This window comes from Corvus hawaiiensis, chromosome 4, assembly GCF_020740725.1.
Source record: "Corvus hawaiiensis isolate bCorHaw1 chromosome 4, bCorHaw1.pri.cur, whole genome shotgun sequence".
In the NCBI taxonomy this organism is placed as follows: Eukaryota; Metazoa; Chordata; class Aves; order Passeriformes; family Corvidae; genus Corvus; species Corvus hawaiiensis.
Window position 1 is genome coordinate 51,751,890 of NC_063216.1, and position 21,614 is coordinate 51,773,503.

The window sequence follows — 21,614 nt, forward strand, 5'->3', positions numbered from 1 at the left end:
TCAGGAACAAAGTGTGTGTCACGGTTAAACCTCAGTCAGAAAATAAATAAGCCCCATGCTGCCACTTGCACGCTCTTCCTGGTGGGATGGGGAGAGAGAATCAGAAGAGTAGAAGTGAGGGAATTTGTGGGTTGGCATAAAGACAATTTAACAGGGAAAGCAAAAGCTATACACACGAGCAAAGCAAAAAATTGAATTCCTTCACCATTTCCCATAGGCAGGCAGAGAGAGTTTAAGTGGCAAGTGGTGTAAGTGGAATAATTACAACTTCACAGCGGTAAAAAGACAGAAAAAATATCAAAGGCATTGAATGAGAGATCTAGACAGACTTCTAATGAATGCTTGTGATGCATGCAAGAGTGGAGTCAATATTTGCACCACTGATGCAAGAAAGCACAGAAGAGAAATCCTGGATACTTGTTAGCCTGAGAGGAATAAAAAAATCCCCTGCAGCTGTTCCTGCATTCAGAATGAAAGATAAATTTCACAGAATGAGAGATAAATTCAGAGGACAGAAAATCACAGGAAATAGGGACCAGTTTATTCCAGATGGAACTCCACTGCTTGTAGGTAAGTTTAATAAAACTGGTGGAATTTAAATAAAGACCCAAGAGAAAGCAAATGCCAAATTCCTGTTGTAGCCAGTGGACAGTGGAAAAGAAATAGAGCTGAACAGTTCAAGAGGTGACTTAAGAAAACAGACGACATATATTAAATATCTACTGTTGAAGTAATTAGTTACATCAGTGGAAATGGAAAGTCAAAAGATTTTTTAAAAAATTGATGCAAATGAAATGTTATTGAAAAGATAAATGTGAACATTTGACTCGGATCAAGGTAAGTGATACATTACAGGAGTGACGATGATCCAGTGCACTACTTGGATGCAGGGCTGCAACTGTACAGAAGCAGTTTCCACTGGATCTTAAGGACTAATGTATAGCACAAGTACCCATACAAGTGCCACAAAGTTTAGTGAAATAAAACCGTGTGTAGGGCTGCAGTTTATGATCAGGAAACACTGAAAATGCAATGCACATGTAGCATCTAATTCAGAGGGGTTTGTTGATCCTCAACAAGCTATTTCTCCTCCCTTGTAATAATTAGCCCGCGTAATTCAGGGTTAATGTATAATTGAAGCAAAGGACCCAGACATCTCATCCTGCCAGCAGCAACAGCCATTTATAATACAATGATAAGTATTTTTAAATAAATACATCCACCCTGGGCCTATTAGTCCAAAACCCACTCTGGAAGGAAATTTGTAGACTTAGTGAGAGGCTTGTAGAGTTGCTGAGTCTTTCTGCTATAACGTAGGACTGGGATGGAGTTCATTGCCCTGCAGCAGCGCTCACAGTGCTGTGCTGTGCACTGGTAGCTGGAAAGGTGCTGGTAACACACCAGCGTTGTGGCTGCAGCTGAGCAGCACAGCATCAGCACTGTCTCTCCATCTTCCTGGCTGTGGGTGGGCAAGATCCCGGGAGGGGAAGCAGCCAGGACAGCTGACCCACGTGTGCCAAAGGGATATTCCATACCATAGGGGGTCAGCTCAGATACAAAAGCTAAGGGAAGGAAGAGGAAGGGGGGGAACTGGTTATTTACAATACTTGCCTTTGGGTGCAACTGCTATGTGTGCTGAAGCGCTGCTTCCCGGGAAGTGGCTGAATGTCATTGCCAATGTGAAGTAGAGAATTAACCCTTCTTTTTCCTTCTCTTTGCTTGTGTGCGTGCAAACTTTCACTTTTGCTTTAGTAAACTGCCTTATCTCAACCTGAGAGTTGCTTTCCATTTTATTTTCTCTCCCCTGTCCAGCTGGGAAGGGGAGTGATAAAGCAGCTTGGTGGGCACCTGGCATCCAACCAAAGTCAACCCATGTAAGTCCCAAGAAACTCCGTAAAAGAAAGGAAAATTGAACATTTGTGTTCTTTCCCCCACATTTAAAGAACTCTATGCCACAAACAATATTCTCAATTTTAATACCGTAAGCTCTTAGTAAAAGCAAAAATATATCAGCAATGCAAATCCCATGTCAAACCCTCCATATTTTTTTGGGGAACAGAGCTTTGCTGAGACAACAGCTTATAGAGTTGCAACTCTTTTGCCATGTCTGAGCCGTCACTGCCATTCAAGGCCTACAGTGGACTTTTTAAATGGTTGTCAGTCTTAAAATATACAGCATTAGCAGAGGACTTGTAGTACATTAATGAAATTCCTAAAATTGCCAAATCATTTAGCAATTTCATCTAGCATTTTGTAAATCACTTTGAAAGATCTCTTACTTGGTAAAACATTACAAAATTTGCAGTTCAGAGAGACCACCTGTTCACAAGGCTGGATCAGATATGGCAGCAATATTTCTACAGGATACAGGACACCCCTGGTGATTTCACAGCACACAAGGCAGAACAGGAATGTTCTCTTATTCCAGGGAGAGCAAAATGAGTGGGTCACAAAGACCTGGTAAATAACTCATCATATTTTAAGTCACCTTTATGTCCTTTACCAATTTTACCAAGTAGAGCCTGTGCTGAAAGTCTGAAAGAAGTTAATGAGTTGAAGGACAAAGCAAGCCTAATCCAGTGGCTATTAATGCAGACCAACTTCCTACAGCTCAGTGCTTTAGCAGCCCAAATTCTGCACTTCAAGACATACCAAGTCTCAAAAATTTTCTGAAATTTGTTTGTAACTTTAGTTATCTAGCTGGAGGCCAGCTTTGTAACTAGTGTTAATTGATTCTCAAATCCTTATGAAAAGATTACCAGAACAGTTTAGAAAGAGTGTAAAAGAGAATATGAATAACATTGCAAAGGAACCCATTTGCTCTGGTCCTAGACTGAACTTGTGGCAGTGAGGATGACACACTTTTAAATAAAGAAACACACATCCTCAAGTAATCTAATTGCTGTAGAATATAGTGTACTAGAATAGTTCAGCTGGAAGGGGTGTAACAAGGATCACCTAGCACACCTATGATGTCCAGTCAGGGACCAGATGATCTAAGACTTTTTCACTGTACTAGAGTGTACAACAAACCAGATCCAAAGGGTGGCACACTGACAGAATAAGAGAAAGTATTCAGCAAATTAATTTCCCTCAAAATGAACTACAATATGTGTCTGCTGTACTGATAACCCATGCGCTAGAAACAGTTAATAAAAGCAGTAAAGGGGAGTAATTTTCTAGTTTTGTAATTCTATTTCTTGCATAGTAAAATTCCGCCACATTCTCCTGTTTTCACTAGCAATCTGTTCTGCAGAACATTATTTTCTTCAGTGTATTATTAAGAGTATAAGCGTTACCGAGCTATAGGCTGTGAGGATCAATGCAGACAGCACTCACTAATTAGTTAGAGCTTTCCCTTTTAACTAACGAGCAAAAACATCTGTGTTTAAGATCGCTTTCCACTTGAGCTGAATCATTTAAAAAAAAAAAGAGATGGGCCTGTCCACTGGAGCAATATTCTTAAGAGAGTTTTTGTTTCTAGAAACAAATGAAAGAAAGCACTTTTTATGTAGAAACAATTTTAATAAGATCAAAGCATACAAAAAACCATCAGAACAAATGTTAGATGAACAGAAAACTAAAGAGCATTGGTTATCTCACTGGACAATGCATATATATATATATATACACATATATATATATATATAAAATTGTTCATCTTATACGCTTATTCTACATTCTACTGCTGCCCCAAATGCAGGTGTTTCGTGTTTCAGAGAAGCCTGCAGCTAAGAAAGGGTTAACTTATCTTTTACTAACTTGATTCATACATTTAAACGAACTTCTCCTGGTTTAGTTTTTTTTTAATCTTACTTGCAAGTCACGTTTTATAGACAACATTCTACCACTTAGCTTTGGCTGATGTAACATTTCAAAGAATATTTGCTATTCACACAATTAGCATTAGATGTTTTAAAACACCATGACTGGAAAAAAGTTAATTTGTCCAAAAGTACAGCCAAAGAGGCTAACAAGATATTTTAGAACCATCAATTGAAAGCCTTTACTGTATCATAGTCACTTCAAGTGTTGTAAAGTAGTTTTCTACCATCTTCAGCTTCTCTTCAGAAAGCAGGTTTTCTTGCTTCAATTGTCCAATAACGGCTTCCAAGGACCTGAGTCTCCCCAAAGTTTTTACCTCCTGCATTTCAAGTAAAGTTATCTTAGAGTGAAGTTTTGAAATTTTTTGCCAAAGGTGATCTCTGTCTATGTCTTGTCTGCAGTATGAATGCTCAGTCTGCAATATTTCATTTCCACCATATTCAATCACTTCTGTCTCCTCTCTGTCAAGAAACTCTTCCTCAAGAGGCAGGAAAGAACTATTTACTCTTTCAGGCTCTTCTGGACTCTCAGCTGGCATAATAATAGCAATGACAGACTCTTCACTTCCACTGAACTGTTCAATAGTTTGTGTGACTGTACTCAGTAAAACTGCATCTTCACTTGTCTGCACTTCACCAGAACAGACCATGTGAGGGACAGAATTTTCAACTGCATAGTCAGTAACCGACCCTAAAGCATTGTTCAGAGATGAATTCAAGTACTCAGGGTCTGTAAATTGCAGGACTGTAGCTGTACAACTTCCTGGATCCTCTACAGAAGTATGAACACTGGGAGCTTCCATGCTCTGGACTGCTGCTGCCATTAAAACAGGATTAGGCTGATGTACATACTGCTTAGATGAACTCTCAAGAATGACACTGTCTGCCTGAAAGCTGCTTTCATTTTGAAGTTGCAGGTTTTGAACTTGCAAAGGTTTACTCAATGCAGTTGAGCAAACTACTTCTGCTTTTTCCTCTACATTTTGCGCAATTACAGGATTTTTCTTTGGTGTACAAGGTTCAAGTGGTACAGATGCTTTCTCTGACACTAGATTTGTTCCTTCCTGGTCTTCTTTCTGTTGTGGACTGTTCTGAGAAGAATCTTTTTCCTAGAGGAGAAATAAAAAGTAAAAAAAGAAAATCACCACCTTGTAACAAGAAAATCACTGAGCATAAAAAAATTAGGCAAATCTCATTTCATAGTATGGTACTGCATAAGGACTAACTTAGATGAGCACTGTTTAAAAATTACATCAGAAGCCCAAGAATTCATGTAAGCATCTTCCACAACTTTGCTTCAGGTCCTAAATATTAAAATACTATTTTAAAGCTCTAAAGACAATAATAATGTTTGTTTTTTTAGGGCTTTTTTTTTTTTGTCTTATTGTGGTTTGGGGTTTCTTATTTGTTTTACTGTGGGTTTTTTTCAAACTCTATGGAATTTGGACTGTTTTACAAAAGATACAGTAATTTTAAATGCACTTGAAGAGAAGTGGTTACACAAAGACTAGCCAGCATCTTCTATTACCACCTGAAACACTGTGTTAAATATATGTCGATTAAATGTACACAGTACAAGGTTCTTGCATTAAAGATTATTGTAAACCAGCAATTCAATTCTGACAACAAAACTTCACAATTTATAAAAATGGAGAACCTTTTTTTTTTGAGAGATAGAAATCTTAGCAGAAAAATGTTAACAGGACTTTAAACAGAAGTTGATACTGAAAGAGAGACAATTTGAAGCTTATCCTTTTATAACCACTTTCTTTTCCCTTCCTTCACATAAACTACACCACCACATGATTACATTTAAGATCAATACACAAATGAGCTTTTAGATATGTTGGTCAGTGAAACAAAAACTACAAAAATAATGGGTGTCTTATTTTTTTTTACTAGTAGATCTGATTATGAAAAGACCAATCTGAAGAATTTTAACTCATGTAAAACTGCGTACATGTTTAGCCTGGGAACTAAAAGACAAAACAAAAAACCACATAGAACAAAGAAACGGAAAAATATTCAATTTTAACTTTGATAATTAAATATAGGCCAGGCAAAAAACCCAGCCCAATCAAATCAACCATCCATCAAAAAAAACCCCCACCTCACCAAATCAACAAAAAGACAGCAAAGGGGGGAAAAGAAAGAAAAAGCAAAAAAGAGTCCAGGCTGAAAAAATGTATTACAATGAAAAAGATAATTTCAAAGTGCATGTTCCTAAAATATGTATGTAGTCCGAAGTATCCTAAGTACACTGAACTTTGCAATACAGTTTTATATGAAACTTCAAAGGGCAGAAAAATTTATACAGAAGTAGCATTCATTTGGTTACCTTTACTTTTTCAAAGACAATACTTAACATCATGTCAATCTTAGGGATTTTGTGAAAATGAAGCATATCCCTTTCTTTGTTCTATCAGCAGCTGAGAAAGACTTTCTCAGACTATGTATTTTAACCAGATAAATCTCTTACAAAATACATTAGGCAAATGTTCTCTAAATCCTCTCCTAACAGAACAGTTCAAGGAAATGCACCAAAACAAGTCTCAGGACAGTTGCTTAAAGGAAGACTCATACTTCCACTGAAAAGCCTCCTTGTCTATCAGTCCCTGCCCTCACACTCAGGTGAATATTCAAATAAAAACCCTTGCAAGCTAATGTAGAATGGTTACTGATATTGAAACGCTGGCAACTATCACTACTCTTGAGCCACAAACATTCTTTATTTAGAAGAAGAAACAGAATGAAATGTTATATGAAGAATCATTAAGCATTTCTGGGAAGACATCTTTCACTTCCTCAGTAATATATACGGCAAGGTGGTGGTGAGCAATATGCAAATACTACAATTCTTTGCTCTCAGTTTCCAAAGGCAGTTTGGGGCCTCAGCTTCTTGTTCCTCTACATTAAGTCAGGAACACACTAACCAGAAATTCTTCCCCAAAATAAGAACTCTTTCCCATATATTTCTGAATACTCAGTCTATGTAGAAAGTTAAGGTTTGGGAAAAGTAAGAGAACCAGAGGTCAAGTCAAAAGATACTGTTGATCTGTGGAGGTGGTCATTGAAAGTATATGACTTGATGTTTAGAAAAGTGCAGTGAGAAGAAAGTAATGCCAGAGAGAGAAGTGAGACCCCAGGAAAACAAGTTCACAGTATCACAGATACAAAGCACTGGCACCTCTTTTCTTTTGATAGCAGGAAAATGATGGATGTATTAAAAATAAGCATAGAATATTACTTTTCCAAACTGGATAAATCTATCTGGGATTTTTCAGATATACATTGCTGATGCCAAAAGAATTTAGAGAAGCTATTGGTATGTTCTTGGCAACACAAATGCATAAGAAGTTTGTTACCTTTGTAACTCTACTGTCCACCTTTGTACGTGTACTATGACAGGTCTATGGTCACATGCAAATCAAGAGAGAATGAGGAGGCGGATAAACAACAACTCTTCTTTGGGATCAAAACACCCAGCTTATCTGTAACAGCACAGAAGCATGGGGCAGCAAAGTCCAGTTCCAAAGCTACACCTGTCTGTTACAATAGCACCACAAGAATGTGAGGGATATATTGAACCAGGGCAGGGCGGCTTAAAGGAAAGATGTTTCTTGCTAAATTACTACTGCCACAACTTGCAAGATTTTCTATTTTTGTATTTGAGAGATTTATCAAGATTACTTTTCACTCCACAGAGTCAAAAGAGGTTAGACAACAACTGCAGCTGTCCCAGAAGACAGAGTACTTCATGACTAAAAATGAATTGTTTTGTAAAATTAATTAGCCACATATTTCAGTTTCACCAATTTAGCTTTAAATCCACTCCTTCCATTCCTCCCACCTCCCACATGATGATCCAGTGGAAGATAATTACATGCTAGAAGAGAACTAGCACATGTTTAATCAAGACTAGGTGCCTGTGTAGGACAGTATTTTTATGTAACCAACAGTGTAAGCCTGTGAAAAACAGGATGGACTAGTCTTTGTAGGGTATCTTTGGCAGCCTACAGTCCTGAGTCTTAGGTTAAAGGTTAGCGACAGTTTGAAACTAATATATTCCAAAGCCAGTATTTCCGTAAATAAAAGACTGTAAAAGAACATTAAGAGTAATTGCATAGGAAAAAAAACTTAGAATCATAAGATTCTCATAAGAAATTTAAAATTTTCTATAGTAAATGCTTCTGTAATTTCCAATTAAAAAAAGATACTGAACCGCCTCTCAAAGTATGGGAAGTTCTTCTTCCTTTACATTATGGAACCACATACCTGTTTTGATGGATAGGAATTCTATTTTTTAAATAAAACTATGATTATATTTCAGATAATTAGAAGATCTGTATTACATCAGTAGTTGGTAAGCTTTGTACTACGAAACAAAAAATGATAGAAATAGATTACCTCACCATCTGGGGAAGAGAAAATAGTTGGCACAGCAGTATGTTTCAAGTACCGTATCCCCCATCGCACATCCAGGGAATCAGGGGTGAAATGATCACTGCAGAGGAGCTGGTGCTTACTTGGAGTCCATGAATCTCGCTTCATATTCCGCAACCATTTCTCAAGTCTCTCTTTATCATGAAGTGGAAATCTTTTTAAAGTTGAAAAGACAAACAAGAACATATACAAAACCCCATGTTATTGTTGTCTTTGTTTTAAATAAGAATATCTCATTGTTACTTATAAGGTATCCTTCCCTTAGAAAAAGATTAAAATAATCCTTTTTCCAAAATTTTAAATATTAAATTCTAATCTGGATGTCATGTACATGTCAATCCAATCATTATCCAAATTATTTCTAGTTGGGTATTTACTTTGGAGTTCAGAAGCAGAATTTCTGATTGCTGCTAGCCAAGGGTTTCAGAATGCATGGCCAAGATGTTTTGAAAGGTTTGATCCTACAACACTTGCTCAGAAAGCAGTTCTGCTGAAGGGAGATGAAATACTGATGCATAATTTAAAGAAAGTTAAGACTGGCCCTCATTCTATTAATAGTATTTCTAGGGCTTATTTGTCTTCCTAGACACAACTAGTATTTTCTGTTATAGAGTACCTCCTAATAAATGCCCCTCTTTGGATTATCAGATGATTTGGCAATGTGAATATTTCCAATACAAGATTTAAATTTTGTTCAAAAAGTAAACGCACGCAGATGCAAAGCATTTCTGTATCTTGTGTTTCAGCAATTAAGCTTTCTCACAGCTTTAGGAGCCCACATCATGTTTTATAATTTAAAATGAACTTTTCAATCATTTAACCTACCTGAAAATGATGAGTATACACTTTCATAGAATAAAAACCTGATTTTGAAAATACATTCAAATGGTCAGACAAATTACATCGGAAAGAGAAATAAATTAAAGGGAAAGTGTGTGAAGATCTCTAATTTACTTAATGAATCGGAATACACAAATTAAAGGGAAATTAAAGGCTTATTATGATGCAAGCACAGTCAAGCAGTGATGGTAACAGGAATATGAACATTCAGACCACTCTTGTCTCTCACCTCGTCTCAGACAGGTATCAGGGTATTTGAAATGCGCTTCTATATTTCTCTGGTGCACATCAATTTTATTTTAACTCTAGCATATAACCACATATGATACATAAACCCTAAGTTGAATTCTGAGCATTGTTAAGTGACTACTGTTCAGAAAACAATATTCCTGAGAATCATGAACAGTAATAATTACAAAAAGAAAATCTGTTTTTGTGATCCCACCCCCAAATCCCTGAAGCTGCAGGTTTCCTCTAAAAGACACACATAGCAATGACTCTTACACAGGCCCTGTGTTCCAAAACTGCAAACTCAGGTGATTTTGAGAGCAAGATGGCTGAAATTTACAGCATAAAGATGGATGTCTTTACCCCTTCCCCAATCTTTTGAATTTGTTGCCATGTAAGTCTTCAAATTACCAAGGAAACAGAGCAAGCTTTTGCAGCATCCAGCTCTGAATATCTGCAGGATGCAAGGAATAATGCTGGTAAGAACACAATAACCTTTGAAGGACAAGTTAGAGGTTGAGGCTTTTCAAATCCTGTCTGCTTAGATCATGTACACCCAATGGCAGCATTGCATGTATGACAGAGCATGTTCCTCGAGTAACACAGCTTAGCCGGGGTGTGACTAAAGAGGTCCAAAAAAGTCTCTCAGGAAGATGATGGCTTCCTTTCATTGAAGATCATCTCACCAATCACACCCTCTCCAAGGCCTTGAGAACACTTGCTCTCACTGCAGTTACCCTCACAACACAGGACCCATTGCTCTACCTGGATTCAGCCAGTTTCAGATGGAAAACAAAATAATCTGTAGCAAGAAACAGAGAAGGGTCTGATAGTGAAAGTTATTATTTTAGCTTAAGGGCAACTTTGCTAAAACTTGCTCATGTTTCAACACTCCCTTACTCATCAACAGAATCTGTTCTCTGGTGCAAACAAGTCACAAAAAAAGGGGAAATGGAAAGAGGAAGTGGACAGAATTTATTTAGCAGCTGCTATCACTACACAAGTCCTAGAAGTGAAGAAATAAAGAAGGGCACTTATGCCAGTTGAGATTAGGTGACAAAAGGTTTGGAAGGGGCTCAGACCCCAATCACAGAGCAGCAGAGGACTTCTTCGGTGGTGGTAAGAGGCAAGGGAATAAAACTTGCAATTCATGTCAGTAGTAGTCGCTAATATAGGGCAAAAGAAATCTATAAATCAAATCTCAGCACCCCTTCTATAGGAGCATGATACTCAGAATGCAGCACAACTCAAAGGCTAGATAAAACAGCTATGTTTTGGCAATCATCTCCATACTGATGCCATATATTTGAATACAAACATGTCTCAGTGCCCAAACTTGTTTTGATTATCTATGTGGCAATCACGCTCTCTAAAGCATAAGGGAAAAGAAATTATTTTCCTGATTGTTTTATGATACATTCCATATTAGAAATGGGGCAGGGAAATAAGCTTTCCTTCAATCTAAAATAAAATTTCTTTCAAAGCAGTCTTCCTGCGGGTCTTCCTGCACAGCCTTCCTGATCTTGGAATAACTATGGCTACTCAGAAACTGAAAGAAAACTTAGTTTGAGGTATAAATTTTACCAAAACAGATTTTGAGGCTAATTGTGAAATCTACTTTTCAAATTCTTCTTAAATTGCTTCTGTTAACAAACGGTTCCATACTATTATTCTACACACATACGTTAATATTTAGTTACCTGCACCGTGCTTCCCTCAGGATTGTGAAATACTGTTTATAATTCAGCATCCTGGGAAGGGACAGCCATGTAACCACAACAGTCCAGAGGTTACTGCAGGCCTGGGATGGCGACTGATCCACGCAGTGTCTGGACAGGACAGAGCAGCCACCATAAACTCTGTTTTGGCAACCAAGCTAGCTAGGTTCCAGCTAACTCCAGCTAACTCCAAACAACCAGCAATATCTCTGTTCACAGTGCAGGAAAGGTAATAATTCTAGTGGGAAAGTTTAATTTTAAGGAATCAATATATGTTTACTTTCGTACTCTTCCAGGCCCTTCGCCTGGCATGTAAGATGTCATACACAAGACACTTCACCATTAAGCCAAAGGCTCCACTACTGCCTGCCCTGCTAGAACGTCCCTTCCATAAAGGCAGCAGCAAAACAGAGTCAGAAGTGCAAATTTTGTTTTTTTAGTCGAATTTCCTTACTCTTCACTCCACAGACCCTCGGCACCTATTCCAAAGTCCTAGAACGCTGCCGTAACATCGCCCCCTCCCCCAAGTTCCGTCCGTCTTGTGCGAGGGACGGTGTGTGTGATTACGTCCCAGCTGTCCACTCTTTATTCCCTACGCCTTCCCTTCCCCCAGGGGGGTCAGAGTTATTTCCCTCAAGCCTCCCAGGACCAGGCGGGGTTCCAAGGCGACCACCAGCGTGGCCGACCCGTGGCGTTAAGTCTTTCGGCCATTTACTTCGGCGGTGGGGCTCACTACCATCCCCACGGCCGGCGCTCACCCAGACCTGCCCCGCTCCGCGGTCACTCACGGGTAGAAGCTGAGCTTGCGCTGGTCCCTGGCGCTCTGGCCACCGCGGTTCTTGCAGTGGGTAGCGGCGCAGTACCGCGGCATGGCGGCCACCCAGGGCCGCACGGACACGGCCAGGCGGGGCCGGGCGGGGCCGGGCGGGGGCGGCACCCACCCCCCCCCCCCCCTCACAGCGCCCCCAGCGGCGGGTGGCGGCGGCGCCGCGGGTGCGACCTCCCGCGTGCACCGCGTCACGTGGGCCCGGGCGGCCAATGGCGCAGCGCTTCGTGTAGGAAGCGCGGGGGGCCGGACTGCGCGAGCGCCGGGCGCGGGCGGGTGGCGGCGGCGCTGAGGGGCGGCGGGGCTGGCGCTGAGGTGGGGACGGCGGAGCAGGACTGCGGCCGCTGGGTGAGGGTTCGGGGGAAGTGGAGGGTTGCTGAAGTGGGTGAAGCGAAGCTGAACGCGGAGGGGTGGGGGAGGTCGCGGGGGCGCTTGGAAGCTTGGGGGCAGCGTGGGAAACTGGGGGTGGAGGGTGGGGCGGGGGGCACTGGGGCTCGGTCCGGGGAATTTATTTGGAATTTGGGCGTCTCTGGGCCAGGCTGCGGTGGTGTTTCCGAGCCTAGCCGTTCTTGACGTGGGACGGCGTCGCTCAGTGTGGCTGTTCGCGGTTGCCCAGCTCTGGCCCGGCCCCGCCCTATGGTGCAGTCCGGCTCCAGGCAGGTCTTCGGGGGTCTGGATAGGCAGGGCGATGCCAGGATGACTCCTTCGTTTCCATGTGCTCCAGGGCAAGATTCAGGAACCTTCTCCTGTATTTGCTTTCGAGTCAGTGTAGGAGAGGCCAAGACAAGTACAAGTCCCTCAGTTTGACAGACTTGCCTGTTAGCTTCTTGAGGACTGGGAGACTTGCTTGTTCATCGGGTTAGTCGTGATAAGAGAAGCAAGGGAAGACTTTGGTAACTTTATTACTATTAGTAAATTGTTTGCAGAAATAATTATAGGACGTGAACATTCCACAGGTTAGTGTATAGCAGTTCTGTAATCAGAGCAGTAGCAGAACAGTAGTGATACTGTGGGTTCTCTGAGTATGTGAGACTTTGAATATAAGCATTTATCCAAGATTTTAGTTAATTACTTTCAAAGAAGGATGGAATTAGGGTATTTATATTACAAGGTGAAGTAGCTTCTTATTTTCTGTATGTGACAGATTTTATTCTAGGTACATCATCCTCAAACATCCCTTCATTGCGCAGCTATTGATAAATGTTCATAAACTGTTGAAGAATTGATTGTTATCACCTCTGCAGTACTTGGGATAAACATCAGACAGTGCACTTTTTGTCCAAAGGTGAATAGTAGTTGAGATCTGTAACTGCTCACCCAACAGAGTTAAATCGTTATTATGTGGCATAAGGTCTCTAACATTATTGACAGATGTACCTAAATAAAGTGTAGCTCTTCAAAATTATTGGAAGAATTCTGGAATGTGGTTTAAGTAGCTGCTACAGTGCAAAGCCTGGAAAGTGCAGCTTACCTGTCCCTTTTTGATTGAGAAACCGAGGGTGAAGAGACACAAGTAAAATAAGTATTTAAAAGAGACTTTATTTTGAAAAGGATTGTAAAAATAGTTAGGATGTGTGTAGTTCTTAGTGCCCAAGTTGTAAAATTTCAGGTTAGTGAAGTGGTGAGAGAGGATATTTGAGAAAATCTTGTACTAAAAATATGTCTGATATCGTGCATGAAGAATACTGGAAAGAACCGTGCATTTGGTATCTAAGTGCACTGATCAAAATACAATTTGTTTCAACTGCTGCCCCTTAACACTTGATATCTTGCAGGCTGCTGGCCAAATAAATGCTTAAGAGGGCATGGGTAGATTAATCTTGCAAGCCTTTTGCTCTTGGTTCACACCATTCATTTACCTATTAGAAACTGTATTCTTTTTTCCATTTTTGGTTCTTGCATTTTTATTTTGTTTAGAGGATATTGATTTTCAGGTAAATGCTTAATTTTCTTATGTATCAGATATTCAAAGGTTTTGCATTCTGCCTGACAAATATTGGGTCCCATGCTGGCTAGTAGAAGTATTTTAACTTTAATGGTGCTCAGACTGTAAATTTATTTATTCAACTTTCAGGAAAGTAACACCAGTTATCTCTGAGTTGTTCTTATGTTACATTCAAATCAGTGTAATCTGGTGGGGGGGGACACATTATGTCTGGAGTGTTCAGGGCCTTGTTGTACATCCTTCTGGTCAGGTGTCAGCCAGCATTCTGTCCTGTAACATTTGCCTTTCTGCAGTCTGTGTTTTAAATATGATATGCACAGGCATATTATCTGCTCTCACCTTCTAGTAGGAACAGCTCACCCCGTCCTTCATGCAAATCATGAGACATCATGTGGCTATGTGGAACTGTTTTTTTAAATCATTTATATATGCCACAGTTTTTCCCTAAGTTCTCACATAGTTGTTTCAAAATACGTCTTTTTGACAGATGCATTGTTGAAAAAAAGTTAAAGCTTTTAATTATTGTTGAAGCTGCTTGTCTTTTATAAAATACTTTTCTTTTGCCTTTAGTTCTGACACTGAGGGTTTCATATGTAAACCTTTCTATGCAGTGGTATTTATTAGATGAATTATTTGATATCAAAGAAATGGTAGGTGTTTTTCTTTATAATGCAATCTGATATGCAGATGAGCTAAGCCAGCCCATTGTTAAATAAAGGAAAATGTGCTTTACTTGTCTGAACTCTGGAAATGAATGATTTACTCTTTATCATGTTCACCTTAGGTTGGTTAAATGAGCTGAAGCTGAGCACGAGTGTCTAATAGTCTTGTCTTCCTGCGCCTCACAGTCATCTCTAGGCCAGTTGTGTTTTCAGGCTCCTGTTGTTGCACCAGCTAATCAGTGAACTGGTCTTCCCGTAGAGAGTCAGTTTTTGCAGCCTGTGCTTAATTTAGAGTTGCTGTGTTTATGGTCCTAGAACTCAAGGATTAATGTGAAGCTAGTTCAGCTATGGCAGCATGAAATGTTTGATGCAATGAAATATGCTGTGTATTTACTTTCACAGCTTTGTATGACAATGATCAGTTAAGTGTAAAACAAAGATGAACACTAAAGTGGTTGTTACGCATGTGAAAAGTGAATCTGCAGTATTTTCACTTACATATTCTGTGAATATGAAAATAGCGTAATGGAGTTTGACGCGTGAAAAACAGTGCGCTTACAAGTCTGTCGTTGACTCCTGAAACATACTGGTCTTCCTCTGCCAGCTTACAGTTGTAACTAAGTTGTCGTGGAATGTAAAACAACTTGTTCTTCAAGTATATTTCCTTTTCTTTTTAGGAACTGGAGAAATGGCCACTACACAATCTGTCTTCACATTTGCTCTCTGCATTTTAATGATAACTGAATTAATACTGGCTACAGAGAGCTATTATGATATCTTAGGAGTTCCAAAAAATGCGTCTGACCGCCAGATTAAGAAGGCATTTCACAAGCTGGCTATGAAATACCACCCAGACAAAAATAAGAGTCCTGGTGCAGAAGCAAAATTTAGAGAAATTGCGGAAGGTAATATACACTAACTTTTGTCTTAATAATTTGATACATGTCTTTTATCTATGACCTAAGTGCATTCTGTTTTTACTCAATAAGAGGTATAAAGGTGTTTTTTTTTCTTAATTCTACTTATGTGCTGTCAAATGTCCAGCATCAAAATCTGACTTGTTTCTGTGTTCTTGCACATAGGAAGGCCTTTTACACAGTTGCATTTCTGCTTATTAGGCTTTTGGCATATTCCTGTTCTCACAAAAATACTGGGTGGTAGGACAACTTTAGCCCTAGGAGGTTAATTGTTACCTTTTGATCTGTTTCATAAGATCCAGCTCAGGATTACTACCAGGGTATCAGGAGGGCATAACAGGAACCTTGCAGTAACTACGGGGAGATTATAAAAAAGCACGCAGCAGGGTGCTTCAGTGGTTCATGATGGGAATACAATAGACAACAGGTGCAAGAGGTTCAGGGTGGTTGTAAGGAAAAACTTTTTCACCTTGAGGATAATGGCTGGATTTGATGGTCTCAGAGATCTTTCCCAGTCTTAACAATTCTGTGATTCTATTCTACAGGCCAGTGTTAGAACAGATTGCTTAGAGAGGTTGTGCAGTCTCCAACCTTGGAGATGTTTCAAGAATGACTGGGTAAAGCTCTGACCAACCTAGTCTGATCTCATAACTGACCCTTCCTTGAGCAGGAGATTAGAGTAGAGACTGAGGTCATGTCTAACTTGAACTATCCTGTGATCCTATGAATACATCACTTATAAGTATTTTGTGATAAAATGGTGCAAGTGGATAATCAAAACCAGAAAGACTCGCTGAAAAATAAGGTATACCCGCTTCTATTCCCTGTAGACTCAGGTGTAACATCCATCTATTTGTGTAGTTCTCCTAGCTAAGCTAATATGGGATTTCTGGCTTTTACCTTCTTGTCTGCAGAAGAGTTATTTTGAAGGAAAGGTAGTTAGTAATATAATGAAAGGGAGGGACAGTCTTGTTAGATACTGCAATTCTTAGCACCTACTGCAGGAGGAATTAGGAACTCTTAAGTGTTGAATTATATAGAATAATTACAAGTCTTTAACAGGTATGAAAATGAGTTTTTAAAATACTTAGTTATCAGAATGGGTATATTATCTATCAGAGTTTCTGCCTTGGAACACCAGTAGCTGTAGTTCTAGACCAAAGATTGGAGGGAAATCTAATTTCATTTTGGGTATATCCAGTCACAAAATCTAGGTTTATTGCTGAACTTCCGAAAAATTGAGAATTGGCACATAGTGAAATTTCATTCCCTATATCTGCTCGATGTTTATCTTGTTGCTTGGTTGTAACTGGTGTAGCTAGAACTTGCTGGCTGGCTGGCAAGTAGCTTTGCAGACATTGCCCTGTGTTCCTGTTACAGGAGTGCAGCAGATCCTTTGTCTGGTTAGGTAGAAATCCTAACTCATCCTTCTTCCTTCAGGCTTTCTGATGACCACCTATCATCGTTATTTTCTTTCAGATCTAAACACTAATATTTATTGGTAGTTGAACTGTGTTCTATTACATGTAATCTGTCCTCATAGCTGTGTTTATTATTGTAAATAACTATGTTGAAGCATTTTATTTTAGTTTGGAGAAAGGTAAATAAACGTTGAGCTTGATTGGGCTTGAATCTTGAATGAAAGTCTTGCTGGAAATTTGTCTGGTTAAGGAAGAGTGGGAGAGAAAGCTGCTATTCTTTGTGTATTGTTTTCTTTTTTTCTGTTTTTTTAAATGGAAATGAGCTGTAACTTTTTTTTTTTTTTTTTTTAAACATAAATAGCATACGAAACATTATCAGATGAGAATAAACGAAGAGAATATGATCAGTTTGGCCGTCATGGAGGACAAGGAAGTAATGGAAGCCCATTCCACCAGTCATTTAATTTCAACTTTGACGATCTGTTCAAAGACTTTGACCTATTTAGTCAAAACTCCCGGTCAAAAAAGCACTTTGAAAATCAATTCCGAAGTCATCGGGAGGCTCATAATCGGCAAAGACGTTCTTTCCAAGAGTTTTCTTTTGGAGGTGGACTGTTTGATGATGTGTTTGAAAATATGGAAAAAATGTTTTCATTCAGTGACTTTGAAAATGCACACAGACACGCGATGCGAACTGATGCCAGGTTTCATGGATCCAGCAAGCACTGCAGGACTGTCACTCAGAGACGAGGAAACATGGTTACCACATATACTGACTGTTCTGGACAATAATGTTTCCTTTCCTCTAAACTTCTCTTCTTTTCTTCTTTTCTCAACATCTTCATAATCTTTCTTGGTTTTGTGCTAACATGGAAGAAATTCTCTGAACTGTATTTTCTAAAAAACACTTAAACTACTATAAAGAAGTTGTAGATGAAACTAATCTTCAGAATAGAAACAACATGCTGTTGGGAAGTAAACGTGTCAACAGCTACTTAGAATGGGAGAGAAATAATCTTGTGTGACAGAAAAAATTATATATATTTCAGTGTAGTGAACACTTTCCCTAAATTTGAATACAAGATATATATATTTTCATTTCAGAAATGTAATATAATTTTTTTCATATATGCCAGTTCAGGACTGATTGAATTACTGGTGTGTGGATTGAAGCAGAGGAGATACTTTAATTTTGAAGTGCTGCTTTTCTTTTAATTGTGTCTTTCCAAGTTTGCACTTGCAGTTTTTACCTGATACAGATTTACTGTGCAAATTAGATAATTTACAAAAATTAGCAGCAGAAATAGGACTTGCCTGGGTCTTTGTTACTCTCTCTAGCACTGCAAAAGTATTAGTAAAACCCTTACTTTTTGAAGTTGGAAAATAACAGGAGGGAATATGTTAAGATTGTGAGTGATGTAGGAATTAGTTTTATTTCTGACTAGCCTTTCATTGGCCTGAAAAGATCTGAGGATTTGAATAACCCTTGACTTATTTAGGGGATATAGGGATATTTGTGTATGTAAGTTTGTGTGCACACAAAGTTTTTGTTTTGGTTTTTTTCCCCTCCTTCCACAATACAAATATCTGTCTTACAAGGTTTGGTTGGAAGAGCACACCCAAAACACTCTTGTTTGATGCTTATTATATTACCATGTGTGCAGTGTACTTTTTCTAACTCACTTTATTGAACTAAAATACCCCTCTGAGATCTTAGGAACTTTGATAATAAGATAAGCTTGCCTACAGATTCATGGATCTTCCTGAAAGGGTCTAAGTAGAAGATACAATGTTTAGATTGACAGATGTATTACTGTCAGCAGGAATTTTTCAGCGTTGTGATTTGAAAGGTAAATTCTTAGCCTAATTACAGAGTAAGAGTGAAAATTACAATCCTTGTAGTCATCCAATGCCTTGTGGGGCTGGAAACTGCTAATAAGGACAGTGCAAATGGGTATTGATTTTAGCACCATGGAAACCCACAACCAGTGTAAACTATTTAAAAAGAAAGAAAAAAACTTCAGAAAATGCCCCACAGCAAAACCCCCAAATGCTTTGGCTAATGTCAATCAAAAAGTTCTGTTGTAACTCTTTTAACTAGTAATATAGATTCAGTATGTTAAATGGGCTGTCCCTCTAGAATTGTAAGGTAAGATTTTACCTTTCAGGTTGATTGCTTGAGCAAAATAAGCATTTTAACTAGCAGTGTTCTAAATAGGCTTTGAGTTCCTAAAATCTTTCTTAGGAGATTTAACCCTTTGCTTCTTGGATGGGTATTGAAAGCTGCCTGTTTGCTAAGGAACTTTAGCCTTCCTCTCAAGGGTACGTATTACTGCTTGTTCAGTTTTCGTTGGCTAATCCTTGGACTGTATAGTTGCGTTATATTAAATGCTTTTCCATGTTCTTCTTTATTTATTAATAGACTAATACCTCATATATGGTCTTTATAAAAAGCCAGTAATTTGTGCAACATTATCGGAATGTGCAATATTCTTATAGTAGGAAAAGTGCTGGATTGAGTGTGTTTGTTTTTTCACCCTTTTTCTCTGTAAGTAGATTTTTGTTTCTTCTGTATAATTAATATATGATTCAAGCAAAAGTTGTACTTCATGTAGATTTCTGCATTTATTTTCTTTAACAGACACCATTAGTCCTGTGCATGAATCAAACTATCTGCCCAATTCATAGCATATGGGCATCCAAGTGAACAAATTATTAACTTACAGTTATGAATTACTTTCACAAATATTAAGTATTACACATGAGAGTATTTGTGAATGTCCTTTAGTGGGAGGCAATTGCAGAAGTGGGATGCAAAGGTAAAATATTAACGTCTTTCTTAGTCTAGTGAATATTTTCTTTATTAAAAAATATAAATTGGAAACAGTAGAATGAGCAATTCACTTAGGTCCCTTCCCTAACTCTGAATTAGAGGAATGAAAGCTAAAATGAGCACTGTAAATTGTAGGAAACAAATTTCACCTCAAAAACTCAAGTCATTTAAATGACTGTGTAAGTTCACAATCTTTTGAGCTAAACTTCTAGGTGAAAATAAAGGTCCTAGCTGCTTCTAGGCTAGTTTCCCCTCTTTAAGAATGCTCTGAACTTAGTACAAAGTGTACTCATTTTCCTGATCTCTTTTAAGTGTAAGTATGAAACTGATAATAAAACCAATAGTGTTACTAGTTTTTTTGGCTGATACACCTTAAAAAGACTTCTGCCTAGTCTATTTTAACTTGATTCCATATTATTTCTCTTAATTATTTGTCATGGGAAAAATAGCAAATGCTTCCCATTATTTCTGTGGCTTCTCCAAGTCACCTTTCTGCTTGTTTTTGTTGTTGATCCACAAAGGAAAGCTTGTCATGAGTATTGCAGAAACCAGTGTATAGCTGTTCCTGTGATTTTTCTATGATGGGTTTGCTTTGAATAGACTTTAGTTGGGGAAATTCGGGCAGGCTTTCCTCAGCCAAGAGTCTTCACTTTCATGGCCCTCAGAACACAAGCTTGCAAAACATGATGTGCTTCTAACTTATTTGGAGCTCTTGCACATTCTTTCCCTATTTATAGTGGTTGCTTCATGGCATGCTCTCCAGCGGAAGTCCTGGTATAACCTTATGACACCCCTCCCTGACTTCAGAGTTTCTTAAGTGCCATCTTTTATCTCTCATTAAATCTTTTTTGATAGATAAGGGTGAAAAATAAAATCCCGAACAATTTTTTGAGAGTCATTTTTGTATATGTAACTCCAAATGATTTAGTTTTTTAAATTACCAAAAAAGTGGGGTTTTCATGTTTGTTTTTTTCCCATTATACTTTTGAAACACAGTATCTAGTGGAGGTAAAAGTACTGTAAGTTAATTAGAGTCTCACTACATTAAACATGCGAAAATTAATGGTGTGATGTGTCTTTTTTGGGGGTTTTTCCTTCAAGATACAGAGGGGAAACCAAATTGAAGTGGTTTATGTGGTGCTTGTTTTATGGAACGTTTTGACCACTGAATTTTCCCTGAATGAGATGATGGGGTTGGCAGGGAGAAGAGAGTGGGGCTGAAAAAAATTTAGTCAATTTTATCTGTTTTGTATTTTTTTGGAGATGTTGGGAATGGCCTGGAGTTTAGGTATTGTGCCTTTTAAACGAAGTAGATGAAAAAGCCTGTGCAAAAGGACTTTTTTTCTGAGAGGCAGGGGGTGTAAGAGCTGAAAGCTTCTACCTGGAGCTGATGGGTCACTGCCTGTGCTCTGCCCTCCTGAGGTGTGTGAGAGACTATGGCCAGCGCTTAGTGGCCTGGAGTGCCACACGCAATCAGGTTCTGAAGCCAAGGTCAGGGTGCTGTTATGCTGATTCACAAGGCTGTGCTTGAAAGTTCTTGTTTTCTGGGTCTGATCTCTAAAAAGTGGAGGGTATGAAAATCTTGGGATTTGGTTTGTCTCATCTGGCAATTTAGAATCATCTTTCTTGGAACCCAAGCAAACTGGCGTCAATAACGCAAACCTAGATTTTGAGGACTAAATGTGTTGGCAACAATGTAAGATCTGCATTATATTTTTATGGTAGGAGTGTGGGGGTTTTTAAAATTATGTGTAAATTGACAACTCATTAGAAGTGTCTGTTGGACTTTAAAGCTGTGTGTAGAGTTTCTTGGCTGTGCCATGTGTGGGGCTCCTTTCAGAATAAAATGCTGTTCAGAAGATTGTTTGGCTCTGGCAGCTGTTGTGGTTGAGCCCGACTCATTTGCCCTCAGATAGTGAGTGATTCACACAGCCTTGCTGCTGGCTTCTGTCCTGTG

At 38.9% G+C, this 21,614-nt stretch overlaps 2 protein-coding genes across 5 annotated transcripts; one reads left to right on the top strand and one right to left on the bottom strand.

Moving 5' to 3' along the window:
* Positions 1–1,957: 1,957 nt before the first annotated feature.
* THAP5 (THAP domain containing 5) lies at positions 1,958–11,988 on the bottom strand. 3 transcript variants are annotated; one of them, XM_048302186.1, is made up of 4 exons: positions 11,842–11,988; positions 11,036–11,164; positions 8,232–8,421; positions 1,958–4,933 (listed from the first exon to the last, which is right to left on the bottom strand). In XM_048302186.1, exons 1-4 carry the CDS (start codon positions 11,922–11,924, stop codon positions 4,007–4,009), a joined length of 1,329 nt encoding a protein of 442 aa, XP_048158143.1. In that variant the 5' UTR covers positions 11,925–11,988; the 3' UTR covers positions 1,958–4,006. The 3 variants fall into 3 exon arrangements, with proteins under 3 accessions (XP_048158143.1, XP_048158144.1, XP_048158145.1); XM_048302187.1 differs by lacking the exon at positions 11,036–11,164 and having other exon boundaries at positions 11,842–11,986; XM_048302188.1 differs by lacking the exons at positions 11,036–11,164; positions 11,842–11,988 and adding an exon at positions 11,812–11,834.
* A 165-nt stretch (positions 11,989–12,153) lies between these two features.
* On the top strand, positions 12,154–20,720 carry DNAJB9 (DnaJ heat shock protein family (Hsp40) member B9). Of its 2 annotated transcripts, none has more exons than XM_048301830.1 (3): positions 12,154–12,227; positions 15,164–15,391; positions 17,186–20,720. In XM_048301830.1, exons 2-3 carry the CDS (start codon positions 15,175–15,177, stop codon positions 17,614–17,616), a joined length of 648 nt encoding a protein of 215 aa, XP_048157787.1. In that variant the 5' UTR covers positions 12,154–12,227; positions 15,164–15,174; the 3' UTR covers positions 17,617–20,720. The 2 variants fall into 2 exon arrangements, with proteins under 2 accessions (XP_048157787.1, XP_048157788.1); XM_048301831.1 differs by having other exon boundaries at positions 12,167–12,194.
* The last annotated feature ends 894 nt before the right edge of the window (positions 20,721–21,614 follow it).

Coding starts and splice junctions, on each gene's coding strand:
- THAP5 (XM_048302186.1), bottom strand. CDS start 11,924: ATGCCGCGGTACTGCGCCGCTACCCACTGCAAGAACCGCGGTGGCCAG. Junction 8,422..11,035: donor CTGAGGGAAGCACGGTGCAG/GTAACTAAATAT, acceptor AACTTTAAAAAG/ATTTCCACTTCATGATAAAG. Junction 4,934..8,231: donor TCTCTTCCCCAGATGGTGAG/GTAATCTATTTC, acceptor TTTCTCCTCTAG/GAAAAAGATTCTTCTCAGAA.
- DNAJB9 (XM_048301830.1), top strand. CDS start 15,175: ATGGCCACTACACAATCTGTCTTCACATTTGCTCTCTGCATTTTAATG. Junction 15,392..17,185: donor ATTTAGAGAAATTGCGGAAG/GTAATATACACT, acceptor AAACATAAATAG/CATACGAAACATTATCAGAT.